The following is an 18,570-nucleotide window of genomic DNA, read 5'->3' on the forward strand; positions in this document are numbered from 1 at the left end:
GGGCACCCACGTCTAATTAGCATATGAAAAGTGCTATTTTACCTATGCTAAAATGCATCTAATTGGCATTGCTCCTTAGCTCAGAGCATCCAGGAAATTTGCATGGGTGCTTCTGAAACGCCCACTGAGCACCAGGGGATAGATTTGTAAAAGGTATGTAGGTGCCTAAAAATGCACACAGGTGCCTAATGGGGTTTTCAAAAGCAGCACCTTTAGGGACCTTTAAAAATCTGGCCCCTTCTGCTCAGGCAACATGGATGCAGACAAACACCATTTTTGAAAATTCCTGTATGTTCAACTTCCACTTGAGCGCTTAGATAGGCACCCAAATTGCCATTTAATCTGCTTCACATTCCACTTGTGCTGCATTTAAGAACATTTTTACATAGTGACAAATTTCCTACACTCCATCTATTTCTGAGTTTTTCTATTAATCTAGGTGCTGGTGAGATCACTGTACTATCACAGTAGGCTCCAGAGTGCCCCACGAAAACGCTGCTGTAGTGTAAAGTCAAAGTCATTGATTTTAATGGGAATTGGATCAGGCACTAAAACAGGAACACGAATTCCGGAGCAGAGTTAAGGTTCTTTGGGTGCTTGATCTTTGTAAATCTCTGAGTTAACATGATGCCTGGCTCCTGCAGCTTCACATGAGAAGCATTGTGCTGTCCAGGGAACCTTTGATCATTGGTTGAAGCTTTCTCTGCTGGGCACGAAAAGGTTTTCCCAGCACGACTATGATCATTTCAGGAGCTCCCCAGCCCTGGTTCCTCAATCAGTCCTTGTTGCCTAGTCCAGCCTGCGGCCAACTCAGCTCCAATTCCTCACTTCCAGGCTCCAGGTCTCAGGCCCAGCCACCTAGCTCCAGCCCCTCGCCGTGGCTCCTCCCTTTGTGCCTCTAGCCCCTGGCTGCAGTGTGGTTAGCTCATGTGACCTGCAGAGGTGGGTTCTGAGCTGTGGCAGTTGGCCTTGGCCTGCTGTCTGGAGCCTGCTCCTGCCCCATCCCAGCCAGTGCTGCTGCCCTCTCCTCTCTGCACCATGAAGGCCTCGGAGAACCAGCAGCTCTTCGACCCCATCTCCTTCGTGGCAGACCTGATGGCGGGGGGCATCGCGGCCGCCGTCTCCAAGACCACGGTTGCGCCCATCGAGCGGGTGAAGCTGCTGCTGCAGGTGCAGGCCTCATCCAAGCAGATCCGCGCGGACCAGCAGTACAAGGGCATGATAGACTGCTTCGTACGCATCCCCAAGGAGCAGGGTATGGACCCCCAGCAACCCCTATCCCCTGCTTCGTGCGCATCCCCAAGGAGTTGGGTATGGACCCCCAGCAACCCCTATCCCCTGCTTCGTGCGCATCCCCAAGGAGCAGGGTATGGACCCCCAGCAACCCCTATCCCCTGCTTCGTACGCATCCCCAAGGAGCAGGGTATGGACCCCCAGCAACCCCTATCCCCTGCTTCGTGCGCATCCCCAAGGAGTGGGGTATGGACCCCCAGCAACCCCTTCCCCCTGTTTTGTGCGCCTCCCCAATGAGCAGGGTATGTACACCCCTCTTCCCCCATAGTGCTGTACTTTATGTGAATCTACATGGACCACTGGGTAGATTCCCCACACGCAGTCTTGTTCGATCCACGCCTTCCTCCAATTTTAGGCTTTGCAGGAGTCATGCATCTCGCATTACACTCCTGCTTTTATCACTCATATCATGCTATTACTGGCATTTCATGCATCCAGCATGAAGACATTTGGCAGGGTTTCCCTTGTAGCTCAGCCTCCTGTCACTAGATGATGATGTGACGCCTGGTGTGCAGGCTGCTTTCTCTCCCTTTGCTCCCCTACTGGCTTGCAGCTAGCAGGAGAGGAGCAGGCAGCAGCCACAATACAAGGTAAGAAGAGAGCACTGACAGTCCTTCCCTGCTGCTCCAGGATCCGCCTCACCCACTTCACCACCAATCCCCTCATTCCAAGCACTTCTTCACCAAACCCATCCCCATTTTGTTGCCCCCCCACACACACACACACACTTCCTTTTCCACCAGGCCTCAGTTCACCATGTCCTACCCTAATTTTTGTTTTTCTTGCTGGAATGAAGTTGAGGATTCCCTAACTGACTGTTCTTTTTCAATTGATCACTGCTATTGCATTTTTCTGAGGAAACACTGTTGTGTTTTAATAAAATTATGTACATACGCTCAGCAATTTTAATCGAGTGTATTTTATAAATCAAAAAAAAAATCAGAAGTGACACTTCATTTAATCTACAGACACCTCTTTACATGGTGTAATAGCAAAAGTGTGTGTTCGCATATTTATGGGTTGCATAAGACATCTTAGGGTTGGGTGGTTTTTTTAATATTCTTCCCTTATCAATAGTTGCAACTATTTGGCATGCTAATCTTAATACCCATAAAAACAATGTTTAAAAAAAGGGATTTGGGCAGCCTAAAACTTTGAGGGTTCCCCTTTCACACCCACCCCAAACCAACCTAGATGAGTGAGGCAAGTCTGAATTGAGGCATGTCAGACTTTGTCTACACTGCACTTTCGTCGTTAAAACTTTTGTCATTCAGGGGTGTGAAAAATACACACCCCGAATGAGAAAATTTTTAATGACAAAAAGCACTAGAGTGGACAGCGTTTTGGCAGTAGGAGCTGCTCTCCCATCGACGAGCTACCACCCTTCATCGGGGGTAGGATTTTTTTGTCGCCTGGAGACCTAGAGCAGCACAGCCATGCTGTTGTAAATTGTGCAGTGTAAATGTAGCCTTAGTTTCACTGTTCAGCTGTTGATTAAGAAAGCCAGGAGCAACAACTAAAGCACTGAAGGTTTGCCCTGATTCTTGTTAGTGGCCTTCTCACAACCTCCTCATATTTCCGAGCAGATTCTAGCAGGCAGATCTCTGATAAATTTGTCAGGGCCTATATCCATATTGCTTGCAATTTTATGGCTCATTTCTGTGCTGAACGCTCTTGCTCCAGTCCAACAAAGTACTTAAGAACACGGTTAACTTTTAAATATGTATGTAGTCCCTTTGACTTCATATTGAAACCAACTGATCATCAACTCTCATGTTGTTTTTTTTCTTGAAACCCTGTCTCCTGGAGTCATGTAATTATGTGAGACTCAACTTTCATTTGAAAAGGAAGTTCCTGTCCCTGCTCGTGGGAGAGAGAAGCACAAAACCATGAAATCTAAAGACTTGAAAAGGCTAATAAAAAGAATCCCAAACTTACTATTTTTTAAATTCTCATGATCTTTAAGCCAATCTCATGAAATTTTGGGTCCTGACTCATGATTTTTGAATGCTTGAAGCTGGCAATACTGTGATGGTTTGTCCCATTCCACCCTAAAGTATTCTGTGGAACTGCAACAGTCAGGAGTAATCCAGATTGCCAGCAAGACAATAATGACATTTAGTTCACCGTTGGAAGGTTAGAAACTTAAAACAGGGATCTCAAACTCGAATCACCAGGAGGGCCACATGAGGACTAGTACGTTGGCCCGAGGGCCGCATCGCTGACACCACCCACCCCTGCTGCCTCCGGTCCCGCCCCCATTCCACCCCTTCCATGAGGCCCCGCCCCATCCAGCCTCTTCCCACCCCTTCCCCGTCCCCATTCCAACCCCTTCCCCAAAGTTCCCACCCCAACTCCATCCCCTCCCTGCCCCTATTCCAACCCCTTCCCCAAATCCCCACCCCTGCCCCGCCTCTTCTCTGCCTCCTCCCCTGAGCACGCACCTCCCCGCTCCTCCCCCATCCCTCCTGGAAAGCGTTAAGCTTCATTCTGCTGGACACTATCTTGAGATTGTGGGGGTCATTTTGGCAGCATTGCTCTGAGAAAACTAACAGCATTGGTTAGAGGCACTCGTTGCGCAAATGGACTGCGTGCAAACTTCTCCACATATCAAATAGAATTACACACATCCAGACAGGATTTGCACCTTGGTAGTGCTGTAAGTTGACACACTTGCCTGTCTCCTTAACAACTTAATTATATTGTCCAACTTAATTATATTGTCCAATAATTTAATGTTTTCAGGAATCTAATGATAAAAGGTCATTGTACATGCTGAGTTCCCACTATGTTTCATAAACATTTCACCATTCCATCTATATGGAGCCTGAGCTCCTTCTGTAGTGATTAAAATACACATGTAGCCACACTTAAATGAGATAAAGAACATGATTGGTATATATATCCCAGTGAAGAGTTATGATATTTTTTCAAATACATTAAAAATATGTATCCCAAATATTATTTATGAGGTAAGGAAGTTAGGAACCTTCAGCATTTCTGAGCGTTACTGTCATTTGTCTTCTGGTCTCAAGAGTTGAGATTTCTCATTGTTGCCTACTAATACAGACATCTGTTGGTTAGTGTTAGAAAAAAATTCAGATTTCCAGTGCCATAGGAATTTTTTAGCCACTTTTACAACTCATCATAAATTAGAAACAACAGTAATGAAATATAAACTATTCAGGGTGATATAACACAAACTTTGTAAATGTAATTTAATAATCTGTTTTCTCCAACAGGATTTTTGAGCTTCTGGCGTGGCAATTTGGCAAATGTTATCCGATATTTTCCAACACAGGCTCTAAACTTTGCTTTTAAAGACAAATACAAACAGCTTTTCATATCTGGAGTGGATAAAGACAAACAGGTGAATTTGCTCTAGCAGATTTGATCACTTTAATAAGTAAACCTGTTTTGGTATGACCTAGAGCGGATTGAAAATTTTCCAGTGGAAAATGCTGATTTGATTAAATCTAAATGTTTGAAAAGAAATTAGTTATCTAATTTGTTTCATGTGAAAAAAAAGCTCAAACGTCCCTTTTATCTGTATCTGTCTTACATTATCTTTTTAGGATTTCTGTAGTGGGTTTCTGTAATTTCAAAAAAATATGGTGTTCTCTGCTTCTCTTCCTGGCAGCTTTTTCTTCAGTGCCAGCAACAATTCCAGCTTCAGGCTTTCCTGTTGGTACTGACCTGAAAGAACTCTGGACATTCACTATTCTCTGATTTGTCTCTTTGTATTGCATGATAAATCTTAATCTGGTCAAAATGAATAAATATATAAGAAATTTCAGTTTGCAAGTTCACCTTTTTACAATGGAAAAAATGAGCTATGCTTGGTGTAAATAATATTGAATTCACAATTCTTTAAATCTCTTTTCCTTCTCATAAAAATGTACCCAGCTGGGATGCATTTTCATGTTTTTGGGACTCAAATTTTACAAACATTTCTATAAATGATACAGTGCTCAGGATTCAGTTCTCTAAAAATTAGCACATTTTTTGAAGCTCAGTCCATTGGGATGCCCTTGTATATGTTTTGTGTTGTGGGAAAACCTAAAGAGGAATGAGGTTACAAGCTATAATTCCCTTCCTAGCTAAAACCTGTTAAAATATGTACATATATATATATTATAAGCAATAAAAGAGGTTGTGGGAATTAAAGTGCCAGATCGTTAGCCGTAGCTCCATAGAAATCAATGGAATTAAGCCAGTTTTCACCAATCTGACATAAAATGTTTTAATCTGTTCCCCTCCTGTTAGTTTTTTCCTTGCACCTCTTAAACACTCTGAACCAAATTGATGTAAGTCCACTGACTTCAATTTGGCCCATGAGACATAGGGACTTTTTTTCTGTTGTGGTACCAACTGAGCACCACTAGAGTTGGTGCACAGTTGTACCATCATCAAAAAGTCTCAGCAGGCCAGCAGTAATGTGGGTTTGGAGAATTATTGACCAGAACCGTATTCTAATATATTATAAAGTGGTTTTTTGCTTGCTCTTGAGAATTACAAAAGCTCTTTAAAATTTAAAAATAGATGAGGGGAAGACCTGATAAATATTTTGTAGTGAATGGGAGGACAGAAATGGAATCTTGTCAAATCGATATGGATGAAATACTACTACACATACTCTCTGGGCCTTGCATGAACATTTATTATATGTTAATTTGTAACATTATCTGATTCTTAAGATAATTTTTAGGGTTTCCATGCTAATGATGGGTTCTATTTGATAATGATCCAAATCAGTGCAGACCGACGCATTTTCATTTTCATCATCTGAGTCAGATGCCACCAGCAGAAGGTTCATTTTCTTTTTTGATGGTTTGGGTTCTGTAGTTTCTGCATCAGAGTGGTGCTCTTTTAAGACTTCTAAAAGCATTCTCCACATCTCGTCCCTCTCAGATTTTGGATGGCACTTCAGTTTTTAAACCTTGGGTCAAATGCTGTAATCCTATTTTTAGAAATCTCACATCAGTACCTTCTTTGCGTTTTGTCAAATCTGCTGTGAAAGTGTTCTTAAATCGAACAACATGTGCTGGGTCATCATCCAAGACTGCTATAACATGAAATATATGCAGAATTCTGGTAAAACAGAGCAGGAGACATACAGTTCTCCCCCAAGGAGTAGAGTCACAAATTTAATTGACACGTTATTTTTTAACGAGTATCATCAGCATGGAAGCATGTCCTCTGGAATGGTTGCCGAAGCATGGAAGGGATATATGAATGTTTGGCATATCTGGCATGTAAATACCTTGCAACGCCAGCTGCAAAAAAATGGCATGTGAATGCCTGTTTTCACTTTCAGGTGACATTGTAAATAAGAAGCAGGCAGCAGTATCTCTCGTCAATGTAAACAAACTTGTTTGTCTTAGCAATTGGCAGAATAAGAAGTAGGACTGAGTGACTTGTAGGCTCTAAAGTTTTACACCGTTTTGTTTTTGAGAACAGTTATGTAACCAAAAAAGATCTCATTTGTAAGTTACACTTTCACGATAAAGAGATTGCACTTCAGCACTGATATGAGGTGAATTGAAAAAATACTGTTTCTTTTGTTTATCATTTTTACAGTGCATATATTTGTAATCAAATATAATAATATAAAGTGAGCGCTGTGCACTTTGTATTCTGTGTTGTAATTGAAATCAATATTGAAAATGTAGAAAAACATTCAAAACTATTGAATAAATGTCAATTGGTGTTCTATTGTTATAAGTGTGACTAATCATGGTTAATTTTTTTAATTGCGATTAATTTTTTTGAGTTAATCGCGTGAGTTAACTGTGATTAATTGACAGCCCTAATAATTTTCATTAACTGGGTTTGGTCACAGAGATGCCCTTGGGACTGTCACCTGACGTTCTGGAATTACCTCTGAGCCCGTTTTTCCTGCCAGCTTGGGACTCCAGAACCCTGCCTTGTTGAGCCAGACATGCTAGCCTGCTGCAACACAGACCCAGGTTTGGTCCACGCCCCCAAGCTAAAGACTTTAACCAAAAACCACTCAGCAGGTTACCTATCTTCACCACCCAGACATCTATTTCCCAATCAGATCCAAACCCCAAATAAATCTGTTTTATGCTGTATAGAGCTTATACGGGTAAACTCATAAGTTGTCTGCCCTCTGTAACACTGATAGAGAGATATGCACCGCTGTTTGCTCACCCAGGTATTAATCACTTACTCTGGGTTAATTAATAAACAAAAGTGATTTTATTAAGTATAAAAAGTAAGATTTAAGTGGTTTCAAGTAATAACAGACAGAACATAAGAACATAACATAAGAATGGCCATACTGGGTCAGACCACTGGGTCCATCCAGCCCAGTATCCTGTCTACTGACATGCCAATGCCAGGTGCCTCAGAGGGAGTGAACCTAACAGGTAATGATCAAATGATCTTTCTCCTGTCATCCATTTCCACTCTCTGACAAACAGAGGCTAGGGACACCATTCCTTGCCCATCCTGGCTAATAGCCATTAATGGACTTAACCTCCATGAATTTATCCAGTTCTCTTTTAAACCCTGTTATAGTCCTAGCCTTCACAACCTCCTCAGGCAAGGAGTTCCACAGGTTGACTGTGCGCTGAGTGAAGAAGAACTTCCTTTTATTTGTTTTAAACCTGCTACCCATTAATTTCATTTGGAGGCCCCCTAGTTCTTATATTATGGGAACAAGTAAATAACTTTTCCTTATTCACTTTCTCCACACCATTCCTGATTTTATATACCTCTATCATATCCCCCTTTAGTCTCTTTTCCAAGCTGAAAAGTCCTAACCTCTTTAATCTCTCTTCATATGGGACCCGTTCCAAACCCCTAATCCTTTTAGTTGCCCTTCTCTGAACCTTTTCCAATGCCAGTATATCTTTTTTGAAATGAGAGACCCACATCTGTACACAGTATTCAAGATGTGGGTGTACCATGAATTTATATAAGGGCAATAAGATATTCTCCGCCTTATTCTCTATCCCTTTTTTTAATGATTCCTAACATCCCGTTTGCTTTTTTGACTGCCGCTGCACACTGCGTGGACATCTTCAGAGAACTATCCATGATGACTCCAAGATCTTTCTCCTGATTAGTTGTAGCTAAATTAGCCCCCATCATATTATATGTATAGTTGGGGTTATTTTTTCCAGTGTGCATTACTTTACATTTATCCACATTAAATTTCATTTTCCATTGTGTTGCCCAATCACTTAGTTTTGTGAGATCTTTTTGAAGTTCTTCACAGTCTGCTTTGGTCTTGACTATCTTGAGCAGTTTAGTATCATCTGCAAACTTTGCCACCTCACTGTTTACCCCTTTCTCCAGATCAGTTATGAATAAGTTGAATAGGACTGGTCCTAGGACTGACCCTTGGGGAACACCACTAGTTATTCCTCTCCATTCTGAAAATTTACCATTTATTCCTATCCTTTGTTCCCTGTCTTTAACCAGTTCTCAATCCATGAAAGGATCTTCCCTCTTATCCCATGACAAAGTAAGTTACCAAGCAAAATAAAACAAAGCACGTAAGTCTAAGCCTAATACTTTTAAGAAACTGAATACAGGTAAATCTCACCCTCAGCGATGTTCCAGTAAGCTTCTTTCACAGACTAGACCTTCTTAGTCTGGGCCCAATCCTTTCCCCTGGTACAGTCCTTGTGTTAGCTCAGGTGGTAACGAGGGGATTTCTCATGACTGGCAGCCCCTTTGTTCTGTTCCAACCCCTTTTATAGCTTTGGCACAAGGTGGGAATCTTTTGTCTCTCTGCGTCCCCATCCCTCCATCTAAATGGAAAAGCACCAGATTTGAGATGGATTCCTGTACCCAGTGACACAGTCACATGTCCTGTGAGACCCTTAGCTTCCATTCTTTCCGGCTGACTCACATGAACACAGGAAGGCTTACAAGTAAACAGAGCCATTTACAACCAATTGTCCTGGTTAATGAGAGCCATCAAGATTCTAAACCACTATTAATGGCCCACACTTTGCATAATTACAATAGGACTTCAGAGTAACACTTCATATTTCTAGTTTTAAATACAAGAATTATACATTCATACAAACAGGATGGACACACTCAGTAGATTATAAGATTTGTAATGATACCTTACAAGAGACCTTTTGCATAAAGTATATTCCAGTTACATATATTCACATTACAAGCATATTTTCATAAAGCATATGGAGTGCAACATCACAGACAGCCCTAATAATTTTCATTAATTCTTTAAATAGCCATAGGGGAGATAACTATGATGGGTTTGTAATTCTATATTTTCATAACTGTATGCAGTAATTTTTGTATTTCAGTTCTGGAAATGGTTTTTTGCAAACCTAGCTTCTGGTGGAGCGGCTGGAGCAACATCTTTGTGTGTAGTATATCCACTAGACTTTGCACGAACTCGTTTAGCTGCTGACATTGGAAAAGGTAGTGAATTCTCTTAAATTACCCTTCTAATTCTTCCCTAGATGCGTTTCAGATTATTTATATATATATCCGTATATTACAACCAAATCAATATTCAGCTGTGAGCATTATAGTTCTTTGCATTACTTAGAAAAATGCCCCAAAGTCATAAAAATATATTTAAGGGTTGTATGGTCGTTATTGAAAATGAGGGAGAGAAAGTGTGTGGAGAGGGAAATCTTTGGAGACAACTACAGAGCATAATTCTTAAATTTCAACAGTTTTGCCTTTATATATTGCTTAATTTTTCACATTCACATTCAGCTACTCCACCGGATTTTGCCAGATATAAATGCCAACAATTGTAGGATCTTATTTTTGTAATCCTATGACTCTAATGGAATAGACTTCACAGGGCACCTCTGGTCCACACAAAGAATATCAATGGGAATTTTGTACATATATTAAAGGTAGCATGTGTCCCTAGATATGTGTCTTAGAAATCTCTCAAAAGACTAAATTAAAGATGTTTAAGTTCTGCTCTGATGTATACTCACATACCCTTTTAGATTTTATTCTCCAGAAGAAAAATGGACAACTGACACTGGGGTGCCATATCACTATGTCCCAAATTGCTACTTTTCTTCAGTAATGTGGCTACGGTCAATAGAATGCCAAGAACGTTCCCTTAGAATCAGAGGGTCAGATTCACAATTTATGTAAATCAGCATCATTCCATTGACTTCAGTGGTATTCTGACCATGTGCCTGTCTACCAAGCCCCACAGTTATGACTACAGGAGTGTGAGTAGCAGTGCGCACCAAAAGCGCTGCACAGTTGTAACTCCTCCGTGTGGACTCTGTGGGCGAGAACTAAAAGGTTCCTCATTCTCATTAAAGAGTATTACCTTAATGTGAACAAGGAATCTTTTAATTCACACCTGCGGCATCCACAGGGGGGAGTTCACTGTTATTCACACCCCCATAGAGTCCAAACTGCAAGGCAGCATAGACAGCCTGTGTGAAACGTTACAGTTTGGTGGAGAGCAAAATGGTTGTAGCTCCCATTTAAGATGTAAAAAAAGAATGAGATTTCTAAGAATAAACATCAGTAATGTCCAAACTGCTATTTTTAATTGTCTGAGGATTCAGTATCCTGAAGGCTGGAAAATGATTGGCAAACACAATAAAGTTATGTTCAAGAAGGGCCTAGGCATATTGTATTGTAAAATAGCTTCATGTTTCTATACTTGCTGAAAATGCCTCTCCATGTCTCAGTGGGGTGAATGGGAGGAATGTTTGATTGTATCATCATGGAATAGGCAAGTACTGGGGTCCAGAGAAAGAGAGAGCAGGCTCAGCCACTCTAGGGGGCCCTCCCTGCTCATAACATATATTGAAATTGTGTCTGGCCTGGGGGACATAAGAGAAAAAGACGTTTCTCTGCTGTCCATTGACAAAGCTGTGGAGGACAGAGGAACCTGGGTTTTTGTCCAGGGGGTTTTGCCCCCTGCCCCCCCCCCCATCCCCGGGCTGTGTGCTGGGTTCTTGGGCATGCAGCAGCCATCTTGCCCCGATTGCTGCTGTGTCCTCCCTGCCCATAGTTGAGGTATGTTATCAGGAAGCTGTTGGTGACAGTTTTTTGGGATCAAGAAGGAATTTTCTCCTTAAGGAGAGAATGGTGGGCCTGTCTGGTGGGTTTTTCACCTTCCCTACAGAATTCTGGGAGCCTGGTTTTAAGAGGAAGGAAGGAATTAAAAAGCGGACTTTGTCATTTTGTCACCACCTACATCCAATAACCCAGTGCAGGCTAAAGGCAGAAAGGGATAAGCTCTGAGGATAAATATGAGTATCCAGAGATAACGATGGGCCCTTTTAGTCTGGAGGGAGAATAGGAAGCCTTAAGTTTTTGCAAAGAGGTACCCTGCAGGTATACCCTCATTCCCCTTTGCAGGGAAAGGGCAAGAGGATTCAGAGTGGGCTGAATCCTAGGGTTAGCCTGAAAGGGGCCAACCTTGAATATTGGAAATTTGGCATGAAGACCATTTAACACTGCACTGTACACAAGTCTGTGTCTGAAGAGGAGGGGTAGCCCTCTTCCCATTAAATTTAAAAGTTAATAAAGATGTTGCTTGCTGCTTTAAATCCATCCCTGGGTCTGTGTTTCATTCTTCTGTGTGCGCTGATCAAATGTTGAATTTGTGGAAGAAACAGAAAGAATCAGCTAACTTGAATTGATGATTGGGAAGTTTGGATAACTTTGAAGATATTATTGTGCCATTTTCTGGACAGTGATGCATATCGTCAGAGGAGGAGTACTTTTTCCTTCCCCTGTCAGCACTCTGTTCTTCTACCCTGTGAAAGGGAAATATAATGGATTCTCCTGTCTAGCAATGTCTTTTGGCCCAAAATGATGCAAAATTTTATTCTTTTAAAGCAGTTCTGACAAAGACACAAATATGCAAGTTGTTTAATAGAAAACTTACTTTATTTTAGGTCTTGCTGAGCGACAGTTCAAGGGCCTTGGTGACTGTATTGTTAAAATTGCAAAGTCAGATGGACTTGTTGGCCTGTACCAGGGGTTTGGTGTTTCAGTACAGGGAATCATTGTGTACCGAGCTTCCTATTTTGGATGTTATGACACCATTAAGGTAACTCTTGTGGATAAAAGCACATGCTTATAAGATATTTTAAGTATTCATCAGGAATTAATAAAAATGTTAATTTTTTTCTTTGTCTTTAATTTTAAATACTCAAAGCTATATTTAATTTTTTATTTACAAAGGAGGTATAAAATTTCAAATAATCTTTCTCCAGTAATTACAAAAGAAATCTAGGAAAATGACACTCTACACCTACTGATTTTGACATTAACTTTAGATTATCAAAAATTACATGGTCATCTGTTGATTTTCTCTTTCTTTATAGGGGCTATTGCCAAATCCAAAACAAACACCATTCGTACTGTCCTTTCTTATTGCCCAAGCGGTGACTACATTCTCTGGGATACTGTCTTATCCCTTTGACACTGTCAGAAGGCGCATGATGATGCAGGTAAGCAATATATTTTGCTATTCTTTTTTGAAAATCATGTTGGATTAAAAGAATCTGGTATGTCACTATTACATGACTTTTTCGCACTCTTCATCTGAGGTAAAAAAATCTCTCATCAGCTGCAGTCAATGAGACAGCTCCCAAAGAACTGAAGAAAAAAATATGACTACTCCCTCTTACTGACAACTTACCTGATATGTAGTGATTGATTCCTTCAAAGTACTTGTGATTATCCAGGCAAATATATATTATCATTCGAGATACTTTAAAATTTTTTCTAGTAAACTTGGTTCTCTTTCCTCCTTGGAGCCCAGGTATTTTAAGATATTGAAGTAACTTCGTAAGAATGCTTCAGAGAACAAATCCTCACTATCAGGGATTATCCTCAACCAAAAAGTAAAAACGTTAACTATGCTCCTGACAAAACAGGAACTCCTTCCCTAGATCTTTGGGGAGGCTTTGACCATCTGGTATTAGAACAGAGGATGGCAGTTCCAAAAAGGTTTCCATAAATTTAAAAAGTACTTGCTCTTCTCATAGCATCAAAGAAAATTTTGATGCATCAAAAGTCAATGGGAGTTAGGCACCTAACCTGCTTGGGCACTTCAGAATACTCCACTAGTAACTTCTCTGCATCTCTGAAAATCTAGCCCTCAGTCACCAGAAATTCCTGAGGTCTGAGGTAGATAGTATCCACTATCAATGCTAACCTCTCTCTTTTGGACTGTCACATGCTTGCCATGTCTTCAGATCCTGCTTTACCTGCCTGATTGGCATATGAGCCTATTATTTATGCTGCCTTTGCTAATATGTACTTGTGCTTATTAACGTTGTTTTCGCCAAGAATGGCAATTATTGGTTTTAATTCAGTAACGCCTACCATTAGGATAAAAGGTAGGGGCCAAGTGGTTCTTAGTAGTTGTAGAAATATTCAACATAACATAGGTAGTTTCAAAGATGATGAGTATGATGGTAGGAATGGTAACTCCACCCACAAGGAAATGTGCACTGCCATAGAGGATGAGCAGAAGAATCATACAGTGATCTTACTGATACAAAAGAAACAGAAAGAGATCAAGTAATGTAGTTAGGAAGTAGTAGTTTATGCACTTGCTGGTGCATAAAACTATAGGACTAGAAGATATTCTACTTATGGTGTCCTTGGATGGTGGTGCTGGTGGTTCTTTTTTTAGAAAAAGTTAATGTGGTTCTGCAGATATAACTGCAAGTACAGCTGCTACTATGGATGATTTATGTGATAGTGAAATTAACAACATGCATGCAGAATTTGATGCCAAGCATTTGATACAATACTGTTTCTGCAGCCAGTAATAAATTTGGTTCTGAAGGCAACTTCCTGGAGTAACTAGGGGACGGTACTATTACGGCTTCCAATGCAAGTTAGTTGATTTATTAAAAATGAGAAGAATTCTTACCTCAACACCAATATCCTCCACCAATATCCTTTGAATGTATTGCAGTAGATTCAGATCCTGTACAGATAGGGTAACAGTGTTTGCAACTCTATTATGCCTCCTGCTACACCTATTATTTTGCATATTGCAATATACAAGTCTACAATAGCAGCCAGTCCACAACTTATATTAACATTTCAATCAGATGGAGAAGCACAACATCTGCATGGTATGCTTTCTTGATCAGTAAATTTCTATGATTTTCCACTATGATGACACTTAGAGAAGATACAGAGAGAGTTATGCTTGTCACTACTGACAGGTGGACAAGCAGTCGGACAAATTTATGTAATCTTTCACTGCTCAGAGGCTTTCTCCTTCAGCTATAATCACTTATAACTAGCCCTAATGAATGTGGCACTGAGGCCTCTGCAAACCTTTAACAAGTCTTCCTTTTTGCTTCACTTTCATATGTTACAGCACCTTTATGAAGAGAAGAAGCTGTACTGCATGACTCATGTTTAGATTACACTTTTCCACCGAATGCATCCGATGAAGTGAGCTGTAGCTCATGAAAGCTTATGCTCAAATAAATTTGTTAGTCTCTAAGGTGCCACAAGTACTCCTTTACTTTTCCAATACTGTCCCTCTATAGGATCTATCCCTTAGGCCAGTAAATCCCTGTGGTTTTTCAGGTGATACTGAATCAGCTGTTTTCTGGCTCCACCACCCATGCCCTCACCCGTTGAAACTCATGGGAGCCTGCTCATACTGAGTTTGTGTAGAGGGATTTTTGTAGGGTTGGAGGATGAACATATATTGACTCAATCCTCCACCTTTTGACAGACTGAGCCACAGGAGCTCAGATTCCACTCCTTGTCATCTGCCCTGTGGTTCTGGGTTTTTATGTGAGTCAGAACCTTACCACTCTTTTAAAGGAATTTTGTGTAAATATATATACTCTATTAATAGAGAATTGAGGTCTTCTTGCTATACAATAATTCAGTGGCACTAAAGGAGGAAAAAAAGATGGGATGCAGAAGTTTTGATAGTGTCAGAGTGGTTCAAGGCACCCTTAGGGTAGGAGAGACCTCATTTAACTCCTAAGCTATCCACTTGCCTACTAAACCTGAAATGAAGCATCACAATAAGAATTGCAGCCTTTCTAAATGTAGCTTTGGAGAACTAGCTAAATGGGCGTTAAATCAAAGAAGTATTTAGTAATTCAAATTCTCGCTTTTGACAGGAGGCAAACTGAGGAAAAGGTGTTCCCACACTATCATACCTAAACATTCATTTCTATTGAGGGAAGAAAAAAAACACATTTGCAGTGTGCTAAGCATAAACATTTTCCTCACTGTATTGCATGAATGTTTTGTTTTTATTATTTGCATGCAGAGTGGAGAGGCTGAACGTCAATATAAAGGAACCATTGACTGCTTTTTCAAGATATACAAACAGGAGGGACTTAAGGCTTTCTTTCGGGGTGCCTTTTCCAATGTCCTTCGTGGAACCGGAGGTGCGTTAGTGTTGGTGCTTTATGACAAAATTAAGGAACTTTTCAATTTGGATGTTTCAAAGAGTTCATCGTCTGTCTAAATTAATGGATAAGAATCTATTTTGCCTGTATAACATATAATGATTCAAGTCTCATCATTTGGATTACATGTTAGTAGTTCACTATTGTCCTGTTAATGCCGTAATAAAAACTGAAGAGTTATTTGTTTTTCCCCAAATCATTGTGCATATTGTGCTCTTTTGTTTAAAATACTGAACTTTCAATGTTTATAATGAGAAATAAAACATGAATGATACACAAAAAAGATAATCACCTATGAAATATAGATATTTCAGGATGCCCCTTTGTCATCAAAGAATAATTACTGAGATCAAATGCTACGTTTAATGAGCTTAGTTGCCTCCCTGGTTCAGCTTGTAGGCCTCCAATAAAGGAAAGATTGCCAAGGGAGGAGTGGGTTTGCATCAGTGTAAATAGCCCTACATCTGATACTCTCCCGTGTGTCAGAGCTGGCTGGCACAGCTAACAAAGTGGGCAGGGCTGTCTGGAATGGGTTGTGGAGAGACATACAGGAGATGTGTCTGTTCATTCTCCTAGGCAGTCTACAGCACCTTTCTGTACAGCTTCTGAAAGAATTGAAATCTGCTCTCCCTTGGTGAAGGGCAGTGTTGCTCTTAAATCCGCCCTTCTCTTTTGGGTGAGTTTCTCCAATGGTGCAGGGGAATGCAAATGATATCTGTGATATGGTGAGGACAAATTGAGCCCATTAACTTTTTAAAAAAGTTGGATTTCTTTTACTGTTCAATTTTTTAAAAATAATCTCCGTTTTTATACATAATCATCACATCAGAAAAATTAGGAAAAAATAAATGAGTAAATTATTTGAGCAAAAACACTCTAACCATACTTGTCAGAAAACTTGGCAGGGAGGGCAAATTTTACTTTTCCTCATCCCCATGTTTCCGTTAGAAACCCTTCTTTCTCCTGTGAGCCAGGAAAAGTCCTGCAGAAATGGCTGCTGCTCTGTTGGCTCCCTCCTCCAACAGGAGCCACTCTGCCATTGCCTAGATCTCCACTTGATCTAGATCCAATTGCTGCTCAATAGAAACTTCATGTAGGACTAATGAGAAGGGGGTTCATCTCATAGGTAATCTGATTGTGACTTCCACATGGAAATCTGAGCACAGAGTTTTGCTGTGGAGAGCACCTCCTCCCTTGCTCCAGTCCCTCACACCCCAGAAATCCCTAGAACTTCTGAGTAGGAGTGTCTGTGAAGGGCCAGGGAGGGAATGGGAAGTCTCCTTTTCCATGTGAAAAGGAGGAAGTTTCACCCAGATGACCTCTCTGCATGTGAATCTTCAGAAGGTGATCTGGGCCAAAGTGTTTATTTTGCAGCTCAGGAAAAGAATTATGTCCATGTAGTTGTTAGGCTTTCTTTAGCAGCAAGAAACAGCAGGATCAAACTACAACTGAGTCAATGCAAAATATGTGAATTATGATTTACAATTTGAATGCAAAGAAATCTAGAAATTGAAGGTTATAATTATTTCTGCAAGTGTAACTTTCTCTTGCACATGTTTTTATTGTGTATGACTGTGCATGGCATTATAATTAATGTCTGACTATATGGCCTGGTGCCACACAGCACTTCTGTGCATGCCTAACTTTAAGTTGATGGATAATCCCATTGACTTCAGTTTATCATTTGGAAATACTATAAGTCCTTTTATATTGCACCTTTCTGCCTCACTAGGGATGAATCTCACTCATCTATAACACTGCATTAACAAGATGGCTTTTTGCACTGAATTCCACTTTTTCTTTAAAAGGAAAGGAAACATGTAGAACTGTATCTGCTCCAGTAATAAGCTTTATGAATTTTTGTAGTTTTGAATATACATGATACAGCATGTGACCGAAAGCGGGGATTTGTGGGGATAATATAGTCAGAAAACTCCAGTTGCTTGTAAGTAAACCAGCACTATTCTACTTTCTGTGATCACTGCAGCAATGTTTTTGGAAAAACATGGCTGCCTCCCAGACAAATGTTGCCACAAGCACATCACTTTTCTACTGAGCTTTGCCTCTATCTTTTCCTTTCAGAACCCCATGCCCAGATAAATCAGACAAAGTTGATTTGCTTTTGATGCAATATAGTTACAAAAAGCATGTTCCAAATACCACTGGAATTTTAAACAATAGAATATATGTAAAATGATGCCATAGCTGTGAATTACAAGGTACAACCAGTTCTTACTAGTGGAGCTGCCGGCAAAGAAAACTGATCCAGGGATGATGAAATAAGAACTGTCATAGTAGTAAGACGAGAAACTGCTCATGTGAATTATTGGAAATGGCAAAATCAAATATACCAGACTGTCATAATGATAATCTCATACAAAGCTGAGTGTCTGCTGAAATCCTGCTGTTGTAAAATATACATTTAAAAGGTTCATAGGTCATACATAGACTCAGATCTCAGACTTCAAGAGTCAAATCTTACAATCTGCTAAGATTTTGTATGGCTTTTCTCATTTCTAAAAGAGAAAAGCAACAGTTTTAAGAAGTACTCTTTTTTTATGGGTTTCAGAGTAGCAGCCGTGTTAGTCTGTATTCGCAAAAAGAAAAGGAGTACTTGTGGCACCTTAGAGACTAACAAATTTATTAGAGCATAAGCTTTCGTGAGCTACAGCTCACTTCATCGGATGCATTTGGTGGAAAAAACAGAGGAGAGATTTATATACACACACACAGAGAACATGAAACAATGGGTTTATCATACACACTGTAAGGAGAGTGATCACTTAAGATAAGCCATCACCAACAGCAGGGGGGGGGAAGGAGGAAAACCTTTCATGGTGACAAGCAGGTAGGCTAATTC

The 18,570-nt window shown here is 40.4% G+C and overlaps 1 protein-coding gene across 1 annotated transcript; it reads left to right on the forward strand.

The window, feature by feature from the left end:
- Positions 1–953: 953 nt before the first annotated feature.
- On the forward strand, positions 954–15,859 carry SLC25A31 (solute carrier family 25 member 31). The gene is made up of 6 exons (XM_038399228.2): positions 954–1,255; positions 4,536–4,663; positions 9,606–9,723; positions 12,198–12,352; positions 12,630–12,755; positions 15,569–15,859. The coding sequence occupies exons 1-6, from the start codon at positions 1,039–1,041 to the stop codon at positions 15,767–15,769; spliced, it is 945 nt and encodes a 314-aa protein (XP_038255156.1). The 5' UTR covers positions 954–1,038; the 3' UTR covers positions 15,770–15,859.
- The last annotated feature ends 2,711 nt before the right edge of the window (positions 15,860–18,570 follow it).

This window comes from Dermochelys coriacea, chromosome 4 (assembly GCF_009764565.3).
Source record: "Dermochelys coriacea isolate rDerCor1 chromosome 4, rDerCor1.pri.v4, whole genome shotgun sequence".
Classification (NCBI taxonomy): Eukaryota; Metazoa; Chordata; order Testudines; family Dermochelyidae; genus Dermochelys; species Dermochelys coriacea.

Excerpts from the sequence above, each read along its gene's own strand:
- SLC25A31 (XM_038399228.2), top strand. The coding sequence starts at position 1,039 with ATGAAGGCCTCGGAGAACCAGCAGCTCTTCGACCCCATCTCCTTCGTG. Across the intron at positions 1,256-4,535 it reads ACGCATCCCCAAGGAGCAGG|GATTTTTGAGCTTCTGGCGT; the intron begins GTATGGACCCCC and ends TTTCTCCAACAG. Across the intron at positions 9,724-12,197 it reads AGCTGCTGACATTGGAAAAG|GTCTTGCTGAGCGACAGTTC; the intron begins GTAGTGAATTCT and ends ACTTTATTTTAG.